Consider the following 16,998-nt stretch of genomic DNA (forward strand, 5'->3'; position numbering starts at 1 on the left):
CAGAACAGTTACAGAGAGAAAGCTGAAATAATACACTGTCAGGACCTCTAGCCGCAGGACCACACCGTGTGGGAGCTCAGGGCCGCTGGCCTGCCATCTCCTAATGCTGGACCACTTCAGGAACACTGGTGGGGACCTCCTGGCGTCTCACCTCCAGCACCCTTCGAGTGTGGGTTGTCACTGCCGCCTGGGGGTAAGCGGGGAGGTTCTCAAAAGGGCAGGACGGCCAGAGAATTAGCGCGGCCATGGTCAAGAGTTTATAGTCAACAGCAGGGCTCTTCTAATCCCCAAGAGGAGTACCAAATTCAAACAATTTGAGTAAAAATAAAGTTAAAAACATGTCGATGTGGCTGAATACATGCTGAGGATAAAGGCAGGGAGGGTGTAGATAATGGGGATGGGGAATAGAATCCTACTAGAGCTAAGGACCAAATATCCTCTAACAGCAACCTAGAAGTATTTTAATGGATAAGAGTCTATAATTATGGCTGCCACTACCAACAGGTACACCGTGACACTCCATCTCAAAAATACCCTTTCACAGTACCGATCTGATTACCCAGCCTAAGTGTTCATTTATTTAACAATTCACCCTGAGTAAAGTCGGTTGTATGTCTTCCACATCTAAGTGTATTTTAATAATCAGGGCAGTCGTATGTAATCCAAAAGCTTTTCATACATCCTATTTTCTCCAATGCCACTTTCATAACCTTTCAGGGAACAATCAGCCACAAAATCATGGGATTCCTAAAGTGTCAGAAATTACAGTTACAAAGTTTGAAAATGACCACGATCTACCCGGGACTGATGTGCTATTGAACAACATTATTAATGGGGTTTAAGATCTTTCCAGGACTCCAGCTTTCAGGCTGCCTCACAGCAGAACAACTTACACGTCTATACACATTTTAATCCCCTTTTACCATTAGAATTCCACCCTTTTTCTGAAAAGTTGTGTTTTTTTTTTCTTTTCTTTTTTTTTTTTTTTACAACGTTTCTGTGCGCTGGAGAGTTAATTATCTAACCAGGGGGACTGTCCAGGACAGTGTTTGATTTAAAAGGCTCGAGGCTTTAGGTGCTCAATTAAGTAGCTATCGGTCTCAGACTGGACTATAATGGGCTCTTTTCTCTTTAACTCAAGCAACGGGGAGATATACCCCAGGTCAGGCTAATTAAAGCCAGGGGAGTCTTTAATTGTGATGACAGAATCGGTTTCAGTTTCCTTTCTTTGGGTCCTCAGTCCAAGAAGGTCGTTAATATTTCAGCATTTGGGCAATGCAATCAATCACAAACATCAAGAGGTTCCTTATATGGAGAAAAGGGAAAAGAAGGGAAGAAATCCCACCAAACCTCTGCACTTTAAAGGTGCTTTGCTCCTATATGAAAAACACCATGGAGTGTTAGTACTGCTTGCCAGCTCTGCTCCAACTCTCCTTGCTGACATAAAAAGATGGACTGCAAGTTGCATTTTTAGTTTAGTAATAATGCTTAGCATCTTTTAGTAACTTCAATGACCAATAGGTGGGCTTATTTTCAACTGCATTATTACTTCAAGCCAAATACACGCAATATGGTGCGCTACCTGACTGTGTTTTCTAAACTGCTTTCAGGAAAGGAGAGGTGCTTTTCTTAAAAGTATGGCTGAAAGGTATACATTTGTACCTGCAAGTAAATATCAGCATCCTATCTGAGGAGAAAAATGCACATCCACAGCTACTGATCCAGAAGCAATTGGTTTTCCAGCAGGTTCCTGTATTTAATCTAAATTCTGCACCAGCTATATTAAATGTAACAAAGAAATGCAACCCAGAAATTACGCCTGGAGCCAAGTCCATTAAAGGTACTTCGGAATAACTAGAGACCAAGCACCTTAAAAGCACCAGAAGCTATTGATACTTAAGAGGGGGGCTGTGAATAATCGCAATTGCTGCATTAGAGAGGGGAGGGAGAAAAAAAAAATCAGCCAAATTACGCTTGGTTAATTCAGAGTAACAGATCTGCCCCCAAGTGAATTGGAGGCCTTGAATTAATTCTGTTATGACAAATCAAGATAAACGTTCCCCCTAAATTGCATGCGATTTAATTAATTTTTGAGATCCTGGGTTTTTTTTTTTTCCTAGCTAATAGTTCACATGCTCCTGTGCTGTCATTGTGCTTGAGTGGGCAGACTTCAAAGTGATATTAAATAACCAACTATTAGATTTACCTAGCACGTCCTATTGGAAAAGTGCCATTTAATTACCTAGCCTGTTCAATTAAAGGGACAGCATTCTCTGAATATAGCAGCTTGCTGTTGATTACCAGGGAAATGAACTCGCTGTCTGGCGGCGCCTCCGTTCCTAACTCTACCCCCTCCCCAAACACATCCTCCACCACCAACCACCACCAGTCCCCCCCCCCCCTCCGCCCGGGACCCCCACCCCCGGGCCGCGCGGCGCTCACTGCGGCTGCGGGCGCCACGTGAACGCCCGAGCAGAGCCCGGGGAAAGAAAGAGCGAAGGCTCGCACGCCTCCCGCCCTGCGCTCGCCCCCTCGCGGGCCCGAGGCCGCCGGCCGGTAGGACGCCTCGAACGCGGCCTCGGGCGGCGCCGGTCCCGGCCCTCCCCTGGCCCCGGCCGGGCCCAAGCGAGAAAGGGCTCGCCGAGCACCGCCACCCGGGCTTCCGGTGCGTTTCCTCGCCCTCCCCCGACCTGGGGCCCCACCCGTCGGTCTCCGAACTTCCTCCTCTAGCTGCACTTTCCGCGCCAGTCTTCGGGCCCGAGATGGGGGTGGAGGAAGAAGGGTTCGAGGAAAAGAGAAAAGGAGTTTCGAAAGCTACTTGGTAGCGCCTGGACAGGGCTGGGGGGTCGGAAGCTGGGGGCAGGGAGAGAGGGGACAGCAGCAAGGTTCGAGGACTTTTGTATTGGGGGTGGGCAGGCATTGGCCCCTTTAAGATCCACCCTCCCCCTTCCTCTCCACAACCCACCCCCCCAGTCTTTCCCTCCCTCTCTTAGAGGCCAATTTTGTTAATTAAATGTTTTGTTTGCGACGCAGCTCTCATTCATTGCGGACACGTCATTCGGAGCAGATCTAAGCCAGAGACCAGATCTCATTAGATAAAGCCCATCAGAACTAAGAAAATGGAGGAGCCACTAATTAAAGCTTTTAATTGTGCGGATTCGCCGCAGCAAGGCAGCCGCTTTATCTGAAATCTTGGAGGGAGAGGAGGGAGAAGACCAGTTTTGCCCAATCGACACTGGGTCACGCAGGGGGAAGGGACTAGGATAAAGCAGTTCCCCCCCCCTCCTGGCCGTGCTTCCCCGCAGCTTTTTAGCCATATCTTGGTAGTTTTCAAAAGATCACACCTTAAAGTCAGGCAATTTAAAGCCCCTTAATAGATCGCTCTGTGGTCCCAAATCGGGCGGAGGAGCCCAAGGATCCCCTTCACCTGGCGTCTGGCAAGCGGATTACTCTGCTTTTCGGTGGCCATCCTTGCAGAATTCAAAGCCCCTCCAACAAGTGGACTGGGGGGAGATTGGGGAGGGAGCAGCTGAGAGGAAAAGGATAGCGGGCGCCTCCTCACCTTCCCCCCTTCTGGCATCTTGATGGGCAGAAGGAGGGAACGCTGAAGGAAGACTTAAAGAGATTCTTCAGCCTGGGGGTGGGGAAGCTCAGCAGCTGATGAGCCCTGAGCGGAGTGGGAGGCCATGATCAATTTGGTACTGAGCTAGAACTCCTCTCACCCCGGAGAGATCGAAGGTTCTCAGGATAGCATCTAGTTCAAGAGCAAGCCTGGCTCCAGTTTCCAAAATCAGAGGAAAAAAGAAAGTGAGAATACGGACCCAATTAATTAAGACGCGGGGCTGGGCACACATCCTTCATTGCTCCATTAAGCCAGCTCAAAACACCAAATAGGCATTTATATTTGGTCCCAAGAATAGGGAAAGGCGATTCCCAGAAAGCCACTTGCCTAAACTTGTCTTAAGGGAATGCAAGTGGACCCATCTTCTTTTTAATTAGTGGTAATCAGAAGCGAAGGCTTTCTGAAAGCACTTGGAGATGAGGTGAATCTGTACCATTCACCGCATCTAAACAGCACTGTCAATGTTTGCACTTTAAGCTACCCTGCCTTCTTACCAGTTTTGCTCTCTATTTAATTACAATACTGTCAAAGCCCATGGCATTGCTTGGAAGGAGGACCAGAAAGCATTACACCCATGCTCCTGCTGATTTTCCAACATTTACTTCTAAAAGAACACTTAGTGAAATTAATGCTGCCATCTTAATTTAAAAATAAAAGCCCTCTCCCTTCCTATATTTCTTTTACTTGGCTGATTGAGGATGCCAGCGGAGTGGACATAGGTTGCATTATCGGAATAACCAAATGTCATTTTACTCCATCATTTTAGATTAATGATATTACTGGGGTAAACATACACATACTCAGCTCTGAACTGTACTGGGATCTTTTGCACTTTTAGATGCAGAGTTGAGGGAATCACAATGGAACTAAACTTTGTATAAAATGCCTCATCCACTGATTCACCCGCATTGAAGAGAGCAACATTTTCTACCAATATTCTATGAAGAAAATGCTTTAGGACAGAAATTAAACTCAAATGCAGTTCTTCGTAAAAGTGAGCGGTTCTGTAGTATCAACGGTTCTCTAGTATCAACGGTGTGCGTGTGGGTTTTTTTTTTTTTTTTAATTACTGGATGTTGAAACAGAACACCTCCTAGAAGCATTCATGTGCATCAGTCTATCAAACCATTTACTCAAATTAAATGTGTAATCCTTCAAATGCCTCCTTTCAAATTAATGAGTTTAAGTAGCTTGAGTTCACCTGAAAAGATCCTATAGGCACCTGACCTCCTGAATTCTTTCCATTAATTGCACTGAAACTTGTTGGAAAAGACTGCTTACACGGGCATATGAATGTTCCTATACATTGCTTTAAAATGCAAGATTAGTATAATTCTATAGCCTCTTTTCCTAAATCTCTTTTGGGGATCAAGGGTAGTGATACAAACAACAACAACAAAAACCCCAAATCTGAACATTGCTCAATTGAAAAACCTGCAAATTCTACATCACAAACCACACACTAACACTGAGCATTACAAGCCTCCAAGTAACAGTATACAAAGAAAAATACTACCACTAAGGGTTTTTTTTGTTTTGTTTTGTTGGGGGAGGGGGGAGAGGGAGGTAGTTTACTATGAGAAGAATTACAAGTTTTTAAACTGATGGGTAATCAGGATTTTTCACAAGGAGCACAAAGAATGAGTCACAGTTTTCCACTCAAAAAAACTTTAAAAGTGCTTATGTAAATATAATTAGCCATCGCATAGGCAATTCATTTCTCACTAACTACACTTATTTGTAAGGCAATCTTTTGTCTCTGAGTTTCTACGTAGATCCCTACCTTTCTTTAAGGTAGCAGCCTAACAACCACTTTTTAGCTGAGGGTCCAGTTGGGACAGACCACTTAAAATTTTGGTAGGAGGGTGCCCAACCTTGCACACCTAACGGCCTAGTCCCACCAGATGGACAGAGTTTTTACTTAGTATGGCTTTTGCGGTTAATTTATTATTAAAAATTCAAAGATTAACACGTTTCTCGAAGCCCTTAAATCGGACCAACCAGGTTTTGAGGTGAAGGTTACAACGTATTCTCATAGGTCCCCTGTTCCTTTCCTTAAAACCCTTGGTAACCTCTGGCCTTGCCATTGCTCTGCTCGCCCATCTCAAGGAAAGCAGCCAAGTCTTACCTAATGTAGTCATTTCTGCAAAGGATCATGCCGCTCTTGGTGTAACAGGACGTGCCGATGTCGCCCAGCTGCGCCTGGCAGCAAGAGCACTTGAGGCACCGGCTGTGCCAGTAGCTGTCCATGGCATACAGCAGAAAGCGGTCCGCAATCTTACCCCCGCAGCCTGCGCACCGCTTCCAGGAGAGGGAGCCGGCCGTCACGGGGGGCGGCTGTGAGCTGCTGCCCGGATTCACCATGGTCTGCAGAGGGCGGGAAGGGGACAGGGAGAGAAAGACAAAACAGGGGCGATGCAAAAGTTAGTAGTAATCGCCGCGCGAGAGCGCAAAGCCGTGCCCACCCCCCACGCCCAGAGCTGCTGGAAGGAAGCAGCAGGGCAACGGCGCGAAGGAGGGTGAGGGGGAGAGGGAAGGAGGGAGGATAGCCGGCAGCAGCCGCCTGTTTACTTTTCTCAAGCTTTGTTCTGGGGCCACGAGCTCCTCTCAACTTTCCAGCGCTCGCCGCCGCTGACAATTTCAGCTTGGGTACTGTCAAAACTCCGAGAGCGAGGCTCGGCGGCGCGCTCCACCCCTCGCGGCGCCTCCTCCCAGCCCCCGCCTCCGCCCACTGCCCCCTCCTCCCTCCTACGCCGCCCGCCTCCAGCAAATGAGGGTCAAACCCACCCACCGCCGCGCCCGGCCCCTCCCCGGCCCCCGCCGAGCCCCGAGAGCTAGCCGAGGGGAGCGGGGAGGCGGCGCCCGCCGGAGCCACGTTCCCTCCCGAGCTCTGCCCTGGGAAGTGCAGCTGCAGTTCACAAGTTGGAAATAGTTCGGTTTTCTGAAAGGGAGGGAGGGAGGGAGGGAGGAACCCGCAGAGGGGAGAGGGAGAGCGTGGTGGTGGGAGGGGAGGCGAGGGGACGCGAGGGAGGGGGTGCGGTGTGTAAAGTTGCGAAACTGGTTTTTCGTATTTTAAACAGCACCTTTCACATGCCATTGTGGTGACCGCCATCTCCCATTATTGTTCCAAATCTCATTTCATTTTGAAGATCAATGAGTGTTTTCTCTGGGTTTTCAGGACACAGGCAAGAATAATAGATCATTGAACTTTAGGATGCCTGTTAACTTCCTATACAAACACTCTCCACTTTGGTCTCACTAATCTGCCCTTGATCAGCAATTTAAATGCTAAAGCTTTGTTCCTCCAAAGGGGGGAGGGGGGCGTTACAGATAATATGCGAGAAGGCACTATTAAAGGATGCACAAGTTAGATTCGAGCCAGTCCTGCTGTCACCAAAAACTGCTTTTAAAAATTCCCCACTCTTTCTAATGAATGTCACGAGAAGCAACTGGGGTATAATATAGGAATCAATTTATAAAGCTTAGCCTAAACCGATTAATTTGTTGCCTCCAATCCTGAGTCCAATAAAGTCCTAGTGTTCCTCCAGTCACTTATTCTATAAAAAGATCAAGTTATTTACTGCCAATTAAGCAGCCTGTTTTGTCTTTGTCCTCTGTAAGCCGAGAGTGTAGGCTCCCCCCGAGTCTCCCGGCTATCTGCTCAAGACATTCAGCTGATACCTCAGAAGGGAGAGGGCGAACTTTGCCTGTCCCCGGCCCAACTTGGCTGCTGCAAAAAATCCAGGGGAAGGGAACGAACAAGGACTCGGGTTCCTTAAATAGGCCGATTTTAAACACATTTCCTCCGAAAGAGTCCCGGAACGTGTGTCCAGTGACCGCACAATAAACCAGAATAAGAACTGCACCAATTAAGCTGTAACAAAACCCTGAGACTTTGGAAACAGGACCACTCTAAAACCCATTAGCATTGCATTTATCCGAATGCATCATACCTTTATGTAAATTGATTTATCTGATGCATTTACTCGAGGAATTGCTTTTTGTTACAATTTCAGCTCTAACCCAAATGAATCTGCATTTCCTGCCCGAGGTCTTTAAACTGTTTCCCCCAACGTTTTAATCGCTCCGAATTCCTTTTTAAAGGGGGAGAGGGAGGGAAGAGATTCCAAGCTCTTCCCCGCCCCCATCTTTGGTGAGAGGTAAATATATATGTATATTTTTTTTTGAAAAGGAAACATTACACTGAGAAAAGCATCCAGTAACCCCATTAGCTAAAGCTCTTAAGGACAAGCAATACCTTAATGCTGATTAAATCTAAAAGAGATGAATCAAGAGGACTGACCAGAAACTGACTCCCCTGATAACTAAGGACGGGCCCTCATCAAGTTTCATTTAGAGTTGGAAAAAAAAGAAAGCTTTTAAGTTAAATAGGCTTATACTCTAGTAATTACATAGCCAAGCAATTTAGGTCCTGGGATAGTCAGTGAAATAGAAAGCAGAACTGGCAGCTAGAGGCAAAATCTGCCCCTCTTTAACAACGTCTCTGGTGTTTTTTAATGGAGACCAGGGGAGGGACAAACGTAGCGCTGGCAATTTGTAGTACAAAAATGGATGCTTAATTCATGTCTTGATTTTAATTAGGTGATTCACCGGATTTCTCCTGGATTGGAACAAAAGACTTATAAGCCAAGAGGAATTTTTGAAAAGAACCAGCGATACTGAATCCTGCTCACTTAGATCCTTTCTGCCACTGTTTCAAAAATAGTGTTTACTGGGGGTTTGGGGGGGCGTGACTATTTCCCCCACACTACTTCTCATACTTAAACCCTCATTTAAGCACCTCCTGCCTTTCCCTCAGGAACTGAAAATATCCCCACCCCCCTCCAAGGTCCCCACCAGCCCCGTCTCCAAGAAGAACCCTTTTGTAAGCAGGAACCGCTACAAAGCTGGCTGCCCGGGGCTGGCTGCCCTCCGTGCTAGCTCACAGGCCGGCCTCGGTAGTTTCAGACTCGCGCATTATCTAAGCCGACGTATTGTTTACTTGCAATTTGGGACGGTCAAGGGAAGGAAGCCAAAGAAAACAGCCCTGGCCCAAATCGGCCCCCTCCTCCCTCTCCCCCCTCCTTGCCCGCAGCTCCCCAGCCGTCCCCTTACCTGCTTTTCCCCTATATTGCAATATTGCGAGAGGCGGCGGCGGCGAAAAGCGAGCGAAGCCGCTCGGCTTCCAAGGAAGGGGCGCCTTGGCTGGCGGAGCTGGAGGGAGGGGGGATGTTCTCGCAGAAGCAGGAAAGGGGAGGAGGGGGCTAAGGGCTGTTTTTTTTTTTTTTTTTTTTTTTTTTAACGCGTTGTTCTGAGGCTAGGTTGGGGGGCCCCGCGTAAGTGGCAGGCGGCCGAGAGCAGGAGTGTCAGTCTCAGTCCTCGGCGTTCTCCTCCGCCTCCGGCTCCGCGCGAGCAGCTGCAGGAGCCCTCGGCCCGCGCGGCGCGGCTTCAGGCGCGGCGCAGCGGCAGCAACTGCTGCAATCGCTGCTGCAAGTTTGGCAATGTGGCTTCACTTTGTATATTCCCCCGCCCGGCGGCCCCCGCCCCCGCCCGCGCGCCTCCCGCTCCTCCTCCTCCTCCACCGCCTTCCTCCCTCCCGCGCGCTCGCTCGCTCGCTCGGGGCTGGCGGCGGCGGCGGCGGTCGCTCGGCCGAGCTTCCTGCCCCTCCAGCCGGGGAGCAGCCGCAGAAACAAGAGCCCCGGAGCGGCGGCGGCTGGTGCGGAGGCCGGGAGGCGGGCGCACGCGGGAGCCGGGGAGCTGTGGCCGGCCGGGGCCCGGCGCGCTGAAGCCTGCGCCGCTGCCCGAGCTGCTGCTGGGGCTGCTGCTGCTGCTGCCCGGCCCGGAGGAGGAGGTGGTGGCGGCGGCGGCGCTGGCCTCTAGCCGGCTCGCTCGCTCCCTCCGCGGCGCTTACACATGTGTTACTGACAGAGCAAAATCCCAACTACTCCCCGGCTCTGCCGCCGACGTCAGCGACCCTCAGCCACTGGGCGGCCGGATTGTTCAGGCGGAATAATAAAACCTGCCAATCCGGGGAAGGACAAAGGGATGACTGAAACGAGACTCTGGGGGCGGGGGAGAGAGGGAGGCGGCGGAGCGGGCCGGGGAAGGAGAAGGGAAGGGCCGGAATCAGGTGGGGAGCAGAGACCCGGGCGCCGGGAACCCCGCCAGGGCCGTCCTCCGCGGCCCGGGCTCGGGATCGGAGTCGCGGGGTGCCGCTCCCGCCCTCTGAGCGCGCGGGCTACCCTGGGGACCGGCAGCCGCCCGCCCCTCGGGGATTGCCCTCCCCTCGCGCAGACGCGAGCCCCTTAGGAAACTTAACTTCACGTCTTTCTCAGAAATGGGTCTCTTCCTGTTTGGGAAGAAAAGTCTTCCCGAAATCTTAGGGCGGTGGACTTCACACACACACGCAGAAGAGGTTTTGTTTTTGTTTTTGTAATTCACGGTGTGAGACTGATGAGCCTTAGTGGAAGTTCAGTGAACAAGGTCAAGACAGAATCAGTAGTTCTTAAATACTGCCCACTTACCCCTCTTCTCCCTATGAACCAACAAACCAAGAGCCTCGTAAGCGTTTCATAGGTATTTGTCAATTGTTGATGATAGAAAGATCACAGACTTTACTTTGGAAGTTGAGGGAAACTTCAGGGAGGAAGTGTTGCCCTCTATCCACCCGACTGTGGAGGATGAGGCCTGATTTCTCATAGCCCCCGAAAGCAATAGGAGTAATGGCTACATCCTCAATCTTACAGCCTCTGGGGAGTAAGAAAGGTCACGTCTAGTATAAATTTAACTGTTGAGGAATGCTTTTAGGGTGCTAGCCTGAGAGTCTCTATCCAGGGCCCAAGCTCAGCCTAGATGCTTGAATACCTCGTCATTCAACTTTATCTACTCTGCCAAATAGATTTAATAAATCTCTGATCTGAGGCTAATATTAGGTCTGATTATTATTAGTAAGTTCCAGAGAGATTTTTCTGGTGGAAATTATCATGAAAGTGCAAAGCCCTTCTGCTAAGTATCATTAAGTAAAACCAGCCTTGTGGGACAAGTTTTCATATTGTATTACATGCAGTACTGCTGGATTGAGGAAAGGGACCTGCAGAAGAATCTGGCTAGACAGTGCAGTTGTTAAACATCTATGGTTTTAGTGTCTGTTTGGGGGATTTCTGTCTTTCAAACCATCAAAATTAAGGCTGCAAAAGAAACAGTAATCATTGCCTGCAACATCAAGCAGAGAACATTTTAAATACCAATTAGAATAGTCATTTCTTTATATTTCTAGCACCTCAAAATTAAACGACTTACTTTTATTGATTGGTATTTAAAATTGCATTTTTATGATCGAGTCACTCTGTGCACGTATGAGAAATATTTTTTTGAAAAAATTATGTAAGTATAATAGTAATTAAAATGCCCTGTACAGAAAACAGCTGCAGATGGGTGTGATTAAAGAAGGCCATCTTAAAAAGATGTAATGTTCCTTGAAGGTTAGTAAAAAAAACTCAATTAAACCAAATGAGGAAAGGAACCCCATAAACAAATAATGCACACATTTAATTCCCTGGTTCAGTTTCAATTTGTTAATAATTTATAATAATCAAAACGAGATGACACAAGATCTTAGTGGGCTACAATTAAGTTATGATTTGTCATGTACAAGTAAATTTCCTGCTGTGGCCCTTAATTTTCTCATCTACAAATGAAGGAATTGAGCCAAATGATCTTTATTTGTCCTTTTCTTCTAAAATGATTTTCTTAACTAGAACACATAATATATAGGTCTGTAACGAATTGTGGTATTTTAGGTATTTCCTGAAGTATGTACACTAAGAGGAAATCTTTATTTTAAAACGAAATGGTAGAAATTTAGTCAGACATTGGATATCACTGAGTGATTATCCAGAGCATCCATGTAGTTTTGTGGAAGGAAGGAAGGAAGGAGAAAAGCATGGATAAAACTTTGAATACAGATCTCTAGGCGCGAAGAGGCCTAGGAGGTGGTTTTAGTTTTTGGCTTTAATTGTGTGTGGAGTGAGGTCTTTACATATGTCCCGCTAGATTGGAGTGGGTGTGAGTATGTTACCAGAGCGCTTTATTTGCTGATGTTGTGGTTACAGAAATACAAAAGCAATAATGGCTAACAGTCTCTCTTCTGAGGGGTAGGAAGTAAATACATTCACTGTAATCAAAATTCAGGTGTACCTTAACCACAGCGCCACCTCTGGGTGGTTTTTATGTCTGCATTCTTTGCATTTGGCAGTGCTCTCTCCTTGGAGTCGCAAGACCTGTGGTCTCAAAGTGCAGGCTTAAAGGAGGTAGCAATGTTGATCCTTCATTTCTACAGAAACTAAACTCACAGGTGCTAAACTCACAGAAACTGTGTAAACACACACAAGTTCATTGTGGATAAGGGAAATCTGTATTCAGGTATTCCTTAAACGAATATAAAACAGTACCCAAAGTCATAATCCTGGTATACAGTAAAATTGCCTAAATGCAAAATAATAATGGTATATCGTGCCCAATCGTTCAAGAAAACTCTGATGACATCATACATGCCTCATTTAGCCCACTCACCTACAATGAAAAATAAGAGTACAGTGTTTTGGAAAGGAAAGAAACTCAAATTGTTTCTTTCTTGAATCCAAATTAAATACAGGAACCATACTGATCCTAGATCAAGCCCTCATTCCCCAGACTCACCCCAAAATGATTTGTCCATACTTTCCCTTCTCATGTAAGCCCTGCAATCATAATCATCTTTCCCTTCTCTGAGTGACAGTTCTCTAAGAATCTCCCATGGACAGCCAGAAGTTCCACACAGACCCACGTTCAGCCTTCTGTGCCTAGAGAACAGCCAGACTATTTGACGCTGATATGACAACCTCCTTGACAAAGGGCCCCCAGCTGTTTCTCAAGAAAAAATATTTTAACCTTTTAAAGTCAATGCAAAACTGTGTTTGAAGGAAATCTTTTTAGGAAGAAATTGTTTTGTAAATCTGCCTACCTTTATTGCCACCATCACAGAAATCCCTCGAAATCAAAAGGTTCAGCCAAAGTGAACCTGAAAAGCTTGAGTCCAGGACAATAGTTCCAAAGTGTAAAAGGCGTGGAAAGAAGAAGAGGGAATGGTAGTTACTGACAGATGTAACGGGAAAATCCAAGGGGGAGGAATGGCAGTTCTGTCCCTGCCAGTGTTTTCTGGTGGTGGTGCTGGCTTGGAGGCCTGCGCAGTAAGTAGAGGCAGACAGACCACTGTTGCCTTTGAGCACAAGGGTTTATGGAGAACTCAGCTTATCTAAAAGACTACATCTCAAAGAATCATAGTTCGGTTTTAAATACTGGTAACAATACTTCAAATTTACTGACTGCCTTTTGTTCATATTTCTCAAAATTTCTTGTAAACATCTCACTAGATGTTTCCTGTGATAAAGGAATAGGTAGTTGCTGTAGCAGAACATTACTTTTCTTTCTTCCTTTTTTTTTTTAAAGCAATCCCAATGTCTACATTTGGTAAATGTCCCACCAAATTATGTTAGTCAGTACTTTGAAAGTTCTATCCTAACCTCTTTTTCGGTAACGTAATGTCAAAGCATAGTGAAGAAGTTGATTTGATCACAATAAAATAATTAAAAGATCACGAGGAAAATGAAACAGCATTGATATGGCTGTGATTAGAAATATAATTTAAGGTGTAGATTTTGCTTTTAATTATTCTACTCGATTAGGACATTTGAAACTCCGGGGATGATGGGAAAGGTGAAGAAGATGATGAGAAAGAAGAAAATAACATCTGTGATACGTGATTTTGCCTCATACAGCAAGGCCACTTTCATTAGAGTGGCAAGAAATTACTTTCTTCATGTGTGTTTATTAGGATAGGAACAGGACCTTAAAAATCCCCCAAACCTGCCCCAGAACTACAGCAAATCTTGATATATGAATATATTCCATAGTGATGACATCACAGAAAAATTTTTTGGCTTACTCACACTAGCTACTTCTAGGACCGAATTCTGTCAACAATATTCAAGCACAAGTGATATTCTGCATATATCGTTGCTGATAAATTATAGGACTGTATATGTGAGCATATTATATGTTTATTAGGATCTTGTGAATGGTCTAGCGGGCTGACAGGCTATGCTTATTACAGTTGAATTAAATCTTATCACAGGTAAATTTAATTTTGTGGTAGTTACAAAAGAGGGTATGTAAATGACTGGGCCATTTGTATGTATGTGGAAGTGGTTTTTTAGTAAGAACATATATTAAAATTATAAATCCAGTAGAAAATAGCAATTTCATTCAACATTAATTAGTGTTTCTCTCCAAGGCGATGGAAATGAGCATTTATTGATAGAGAAACTAAAGCATTAAAACATAATTCATCCCCCCTTATGTTCCCACTAACTGTTCTTGGTAAAAGAAAGGCTAAGAATTCAGGAGCTTCAAGTATCCAAATCACAGCTTGTTTAGTTAACATCACTTTTAATTACAGTATCGATAAAATCGAGTTTTTTCTCTATGTAGATTTGTAATAACATGTAAGATTTTAAAGTAGAATACCAGTCCCTGTTTGCTCACCAAAAAAGTTGATGAAAACATGATAATGTTTCTTCATCTAATTGTAATGAATGACCCTGGTGGAATTAGGCGAGTTCAATCCATAGCTGTCCATAGGCTTGAAAAACACATATTTCTACTCTACACAGTGCCATAAATTTTTTAGCCTAAAAAGAACAACCAATATGGATTTTTTTTAAATAATAAAATTGGATAACTCAATTGACTAAAATGTGTTCCCTCCACGCAGAGGTACACATTATAACGTCATCATTTATATTTCTCAACATAAATCAAATTTCATAATAAAATTGTTTTTGATGAATCACCACTTCTTTTCTGGATTCAAAACATTCTGACAGAGAAGGCAAATTTGTCGATTTCTCTGTCTGATAAGAAATCACTGAAATTATATTTAAGACCCTTAGTCTAAGATGATAATTTTTAGAGGAACGTTTCCTTTAAAAGGGAAATTTTCAAACAAAGTCATTATAAAAGTTGGGAAAACAACTCAAGAATAAAATAGACTTTCTATCCAGCATTTTTTCAGAGCCAACTGTTGTGCTCTCTGACAATAAGGGCAAGAGAAGTCAATACAGAACAATACTCTGGAAACAATTTGCTTCAAAGAAAGAATGAAAACTTAAACAACACTACCTTTCTACATGTTTGTTCTAATTAGAGGGTTAAAACATCCAAGCATTGTACCCAGATGCCTCTCTCTGTCCTGTTTCTATTGCTTTTCTCCACTGAGATAACATTTAACACTGCTTTGAAATTCCTACTTACTGCTGTGTCCAGTAGTAAATCCTGGCACATTATTAGAATATCTGCCTGTTATCAGCTCAGTCAGGGAATGAATTATTGACTATAACTCATTGCTGGGAAGACTACGTATGACACTCCAGTGAAGTTCTGATAATTTCTAGAAGTCGTGGTAATTTATGGAAGGGGGTTTTGATTGATCTCCCACCACCTATTTTGCACCTATCAGTAAATAGGACACATATTGATGGCCTACTCGAACTACATTAACGATACAGGGAATTCACAATTTAAGCGTTTCTCCTTTTTCAGTACAATTTCTATTAAGACAGTAACTCAGTTTCTATTAATTTTCTTATGTGTGGTTTACCCATGGGAGTGGGGAATCACAGATTTAGACTACTGAATGCATAATATTACTATTCCCATAATTATTTGGATCTTTTCCTCATTTGTAGTTGTACGCAGCCTCCGCCTTTGACAGAAAGCCCTGAGACCACTGGCACAGATGAGGGTGGAACAAACGGCTAGTGTGAGACTTTAAAGAATGTCTTCAAGTGTGAGGATACAGCTGACAGAATAAAGGAGAATTTTCAAAATTAACAGAGAGTGGGCAAGTTACTTATCATTTGAAAAACATGTTTGTAATATATTTGATAAAAAACTTACAGATACCATTTAATAGGATGCAATGGTCACTTGAAAGTCCATTTGTCAGAACATTAAGTAATAATCACTAACAATCACAACTTTCTTTTAATTTAGGTTTATTTTCCTCCTGTCTCATTTTTGCTGCATTCTCCAAATTCAATTATTTCTCAGAATAAACTCTACGAGACAAATGGTTCCTTTATTTCTTTACTGAGTTTTCATCATTATGAGTTCATTATTGTTTTATATACTACAACAATTGCTTCCTGGAAAAATAACCAGTATTTACAAGTCCTCAATATATACCATACAATAGAGCAAACAATATAAATAATAATTCAAAGTTTAATGGTTATTTCCTAGATGACATTTAAAGCATGTCTAGATTTCTAGAAATTTCAACTTATACCCAAATAGTATTTAGTAATCTGATACAAAAATAATGGTGTATCTCTTGCCAGAGCTATCAAGATTGGGGGCGGGTAATTTGACTGAATACTTGGCTTAAAGAAAATAATTCTTTCTTCATTTTATCTTAATTTAGTAGCTTCTAGCAGTCATCTAAACAATCTTAAAATTAAAAGATAATGTTAATGGGAGAGACTGTTGTCATAGGATAATGGTTTCCTGCTGCTAGATTAATGCAGTGGCAATAATACTGGAGCATTTATTGAAAATAAAGGGGAAGACAAAGCCAAGAGATTTATTTTTAAAGCAGGTGTCATGGATCCTATGACACTGTTGTCTTATAATTACTTTGTTTCAATTTTGCCAAATGGTTGATGGAGATGATCCCTTTTCCTGATAGATGTGGGGTGGCAGAATGACATTGGCTGGTATCTCCATGACTGGAGAGTGCACCCTTTCTAACTGGAGGAAACAGATTGTTGTGCTTCTTCCAATCAGAAGGCACCTTCTAAAGGCTGTGCCTTTAAAGAAACAAACACCAAAATGCACAAATAAATATGTCCTTTATCCAAAAAAAAGGCAAGTATCTACCTAACACTATTACCAATCATTCTAGAAATATTAATAAGCCCCCATATTGACAATCCCAAATACATCACTCTCCAGCAAGCCCCAGGAATGTCCTACAGGATAAAAGCTATGTGCATGGATTTTAGCCACTGTGGTCAACTGTCCTGGACTTATCTTCTTTGAATGCATATGATAATCTTGGGCCAAGTAAGACTTCTCCGAGTGGAATCCTCACAGGAATGTTGTGGTATTTGCAATGGTACGATGGTCCCTAAGATTCCCACCCCCTGGTGTGCACACCCTATATAATCCCTTCTCCCTGAGTGTGGGTGGGCCTGACTTAATCAGTTGAATCCTTTTAGAAGAAGGTCTAGAAATCAGCAATGGGAAAAGTCAGACAGATTCAAAGCTGCAGAAGATGT

General features: G+C 44.4%; 1 protein-coding gene across 2 annotated transcripts in view; it reads right to left on the reverse strand.

The window, feature by feature from the left end:
• The window catches only part of LMO4 (LIM domain only 4), a 22,202-nt gene extending 13,050 nt beyond the window's left edge, over nt 1-9,152 (reverse strand). The window contains exons 1-2 of one of the 2 annotated variants that reach the window (XM_026497665.4): nt 8,738-9,152; nt 5,751-5,989 (exon numbers count right to left, since the gene is read on the reverse strand). In XM_026497665.4, coding sequence (XP_026353450.1) covers nt 5,751-5,986 — 236 coding nt within the window. In that variant the 5' untranslated portion in view covers nt 5,987-5,989; nt 8,738-9,152. Of the gene's footprint in view, nt 1-5,750; nt 5,990-6,193; nt 6,335-8,737 lie in introns of those variants that run through there. The other variant, XM_026497666.4, reaches the window with a different exon arrangement.
• Between the last annotated feature and the right edge of the window lie 7,846 nt (nt 9,153-16,998).

The sequence above is a fragment of the Ursus arctos genome, unplaced genomic scaffold (assembly GCF_023065955.2).
Source record: "Ursus arctos isolate Adak ecotype North America unplaced genomic scaffold, UrsArc2.0 scaffold_12, whole genome shotgun sequence".
Taxonomy (NCBI): domain Eukaryota; kingdom Metazoa; phylum Chordata; class Mammalia; order Carnivora; family Ursidae; genus Ursus; species Ursus arctos.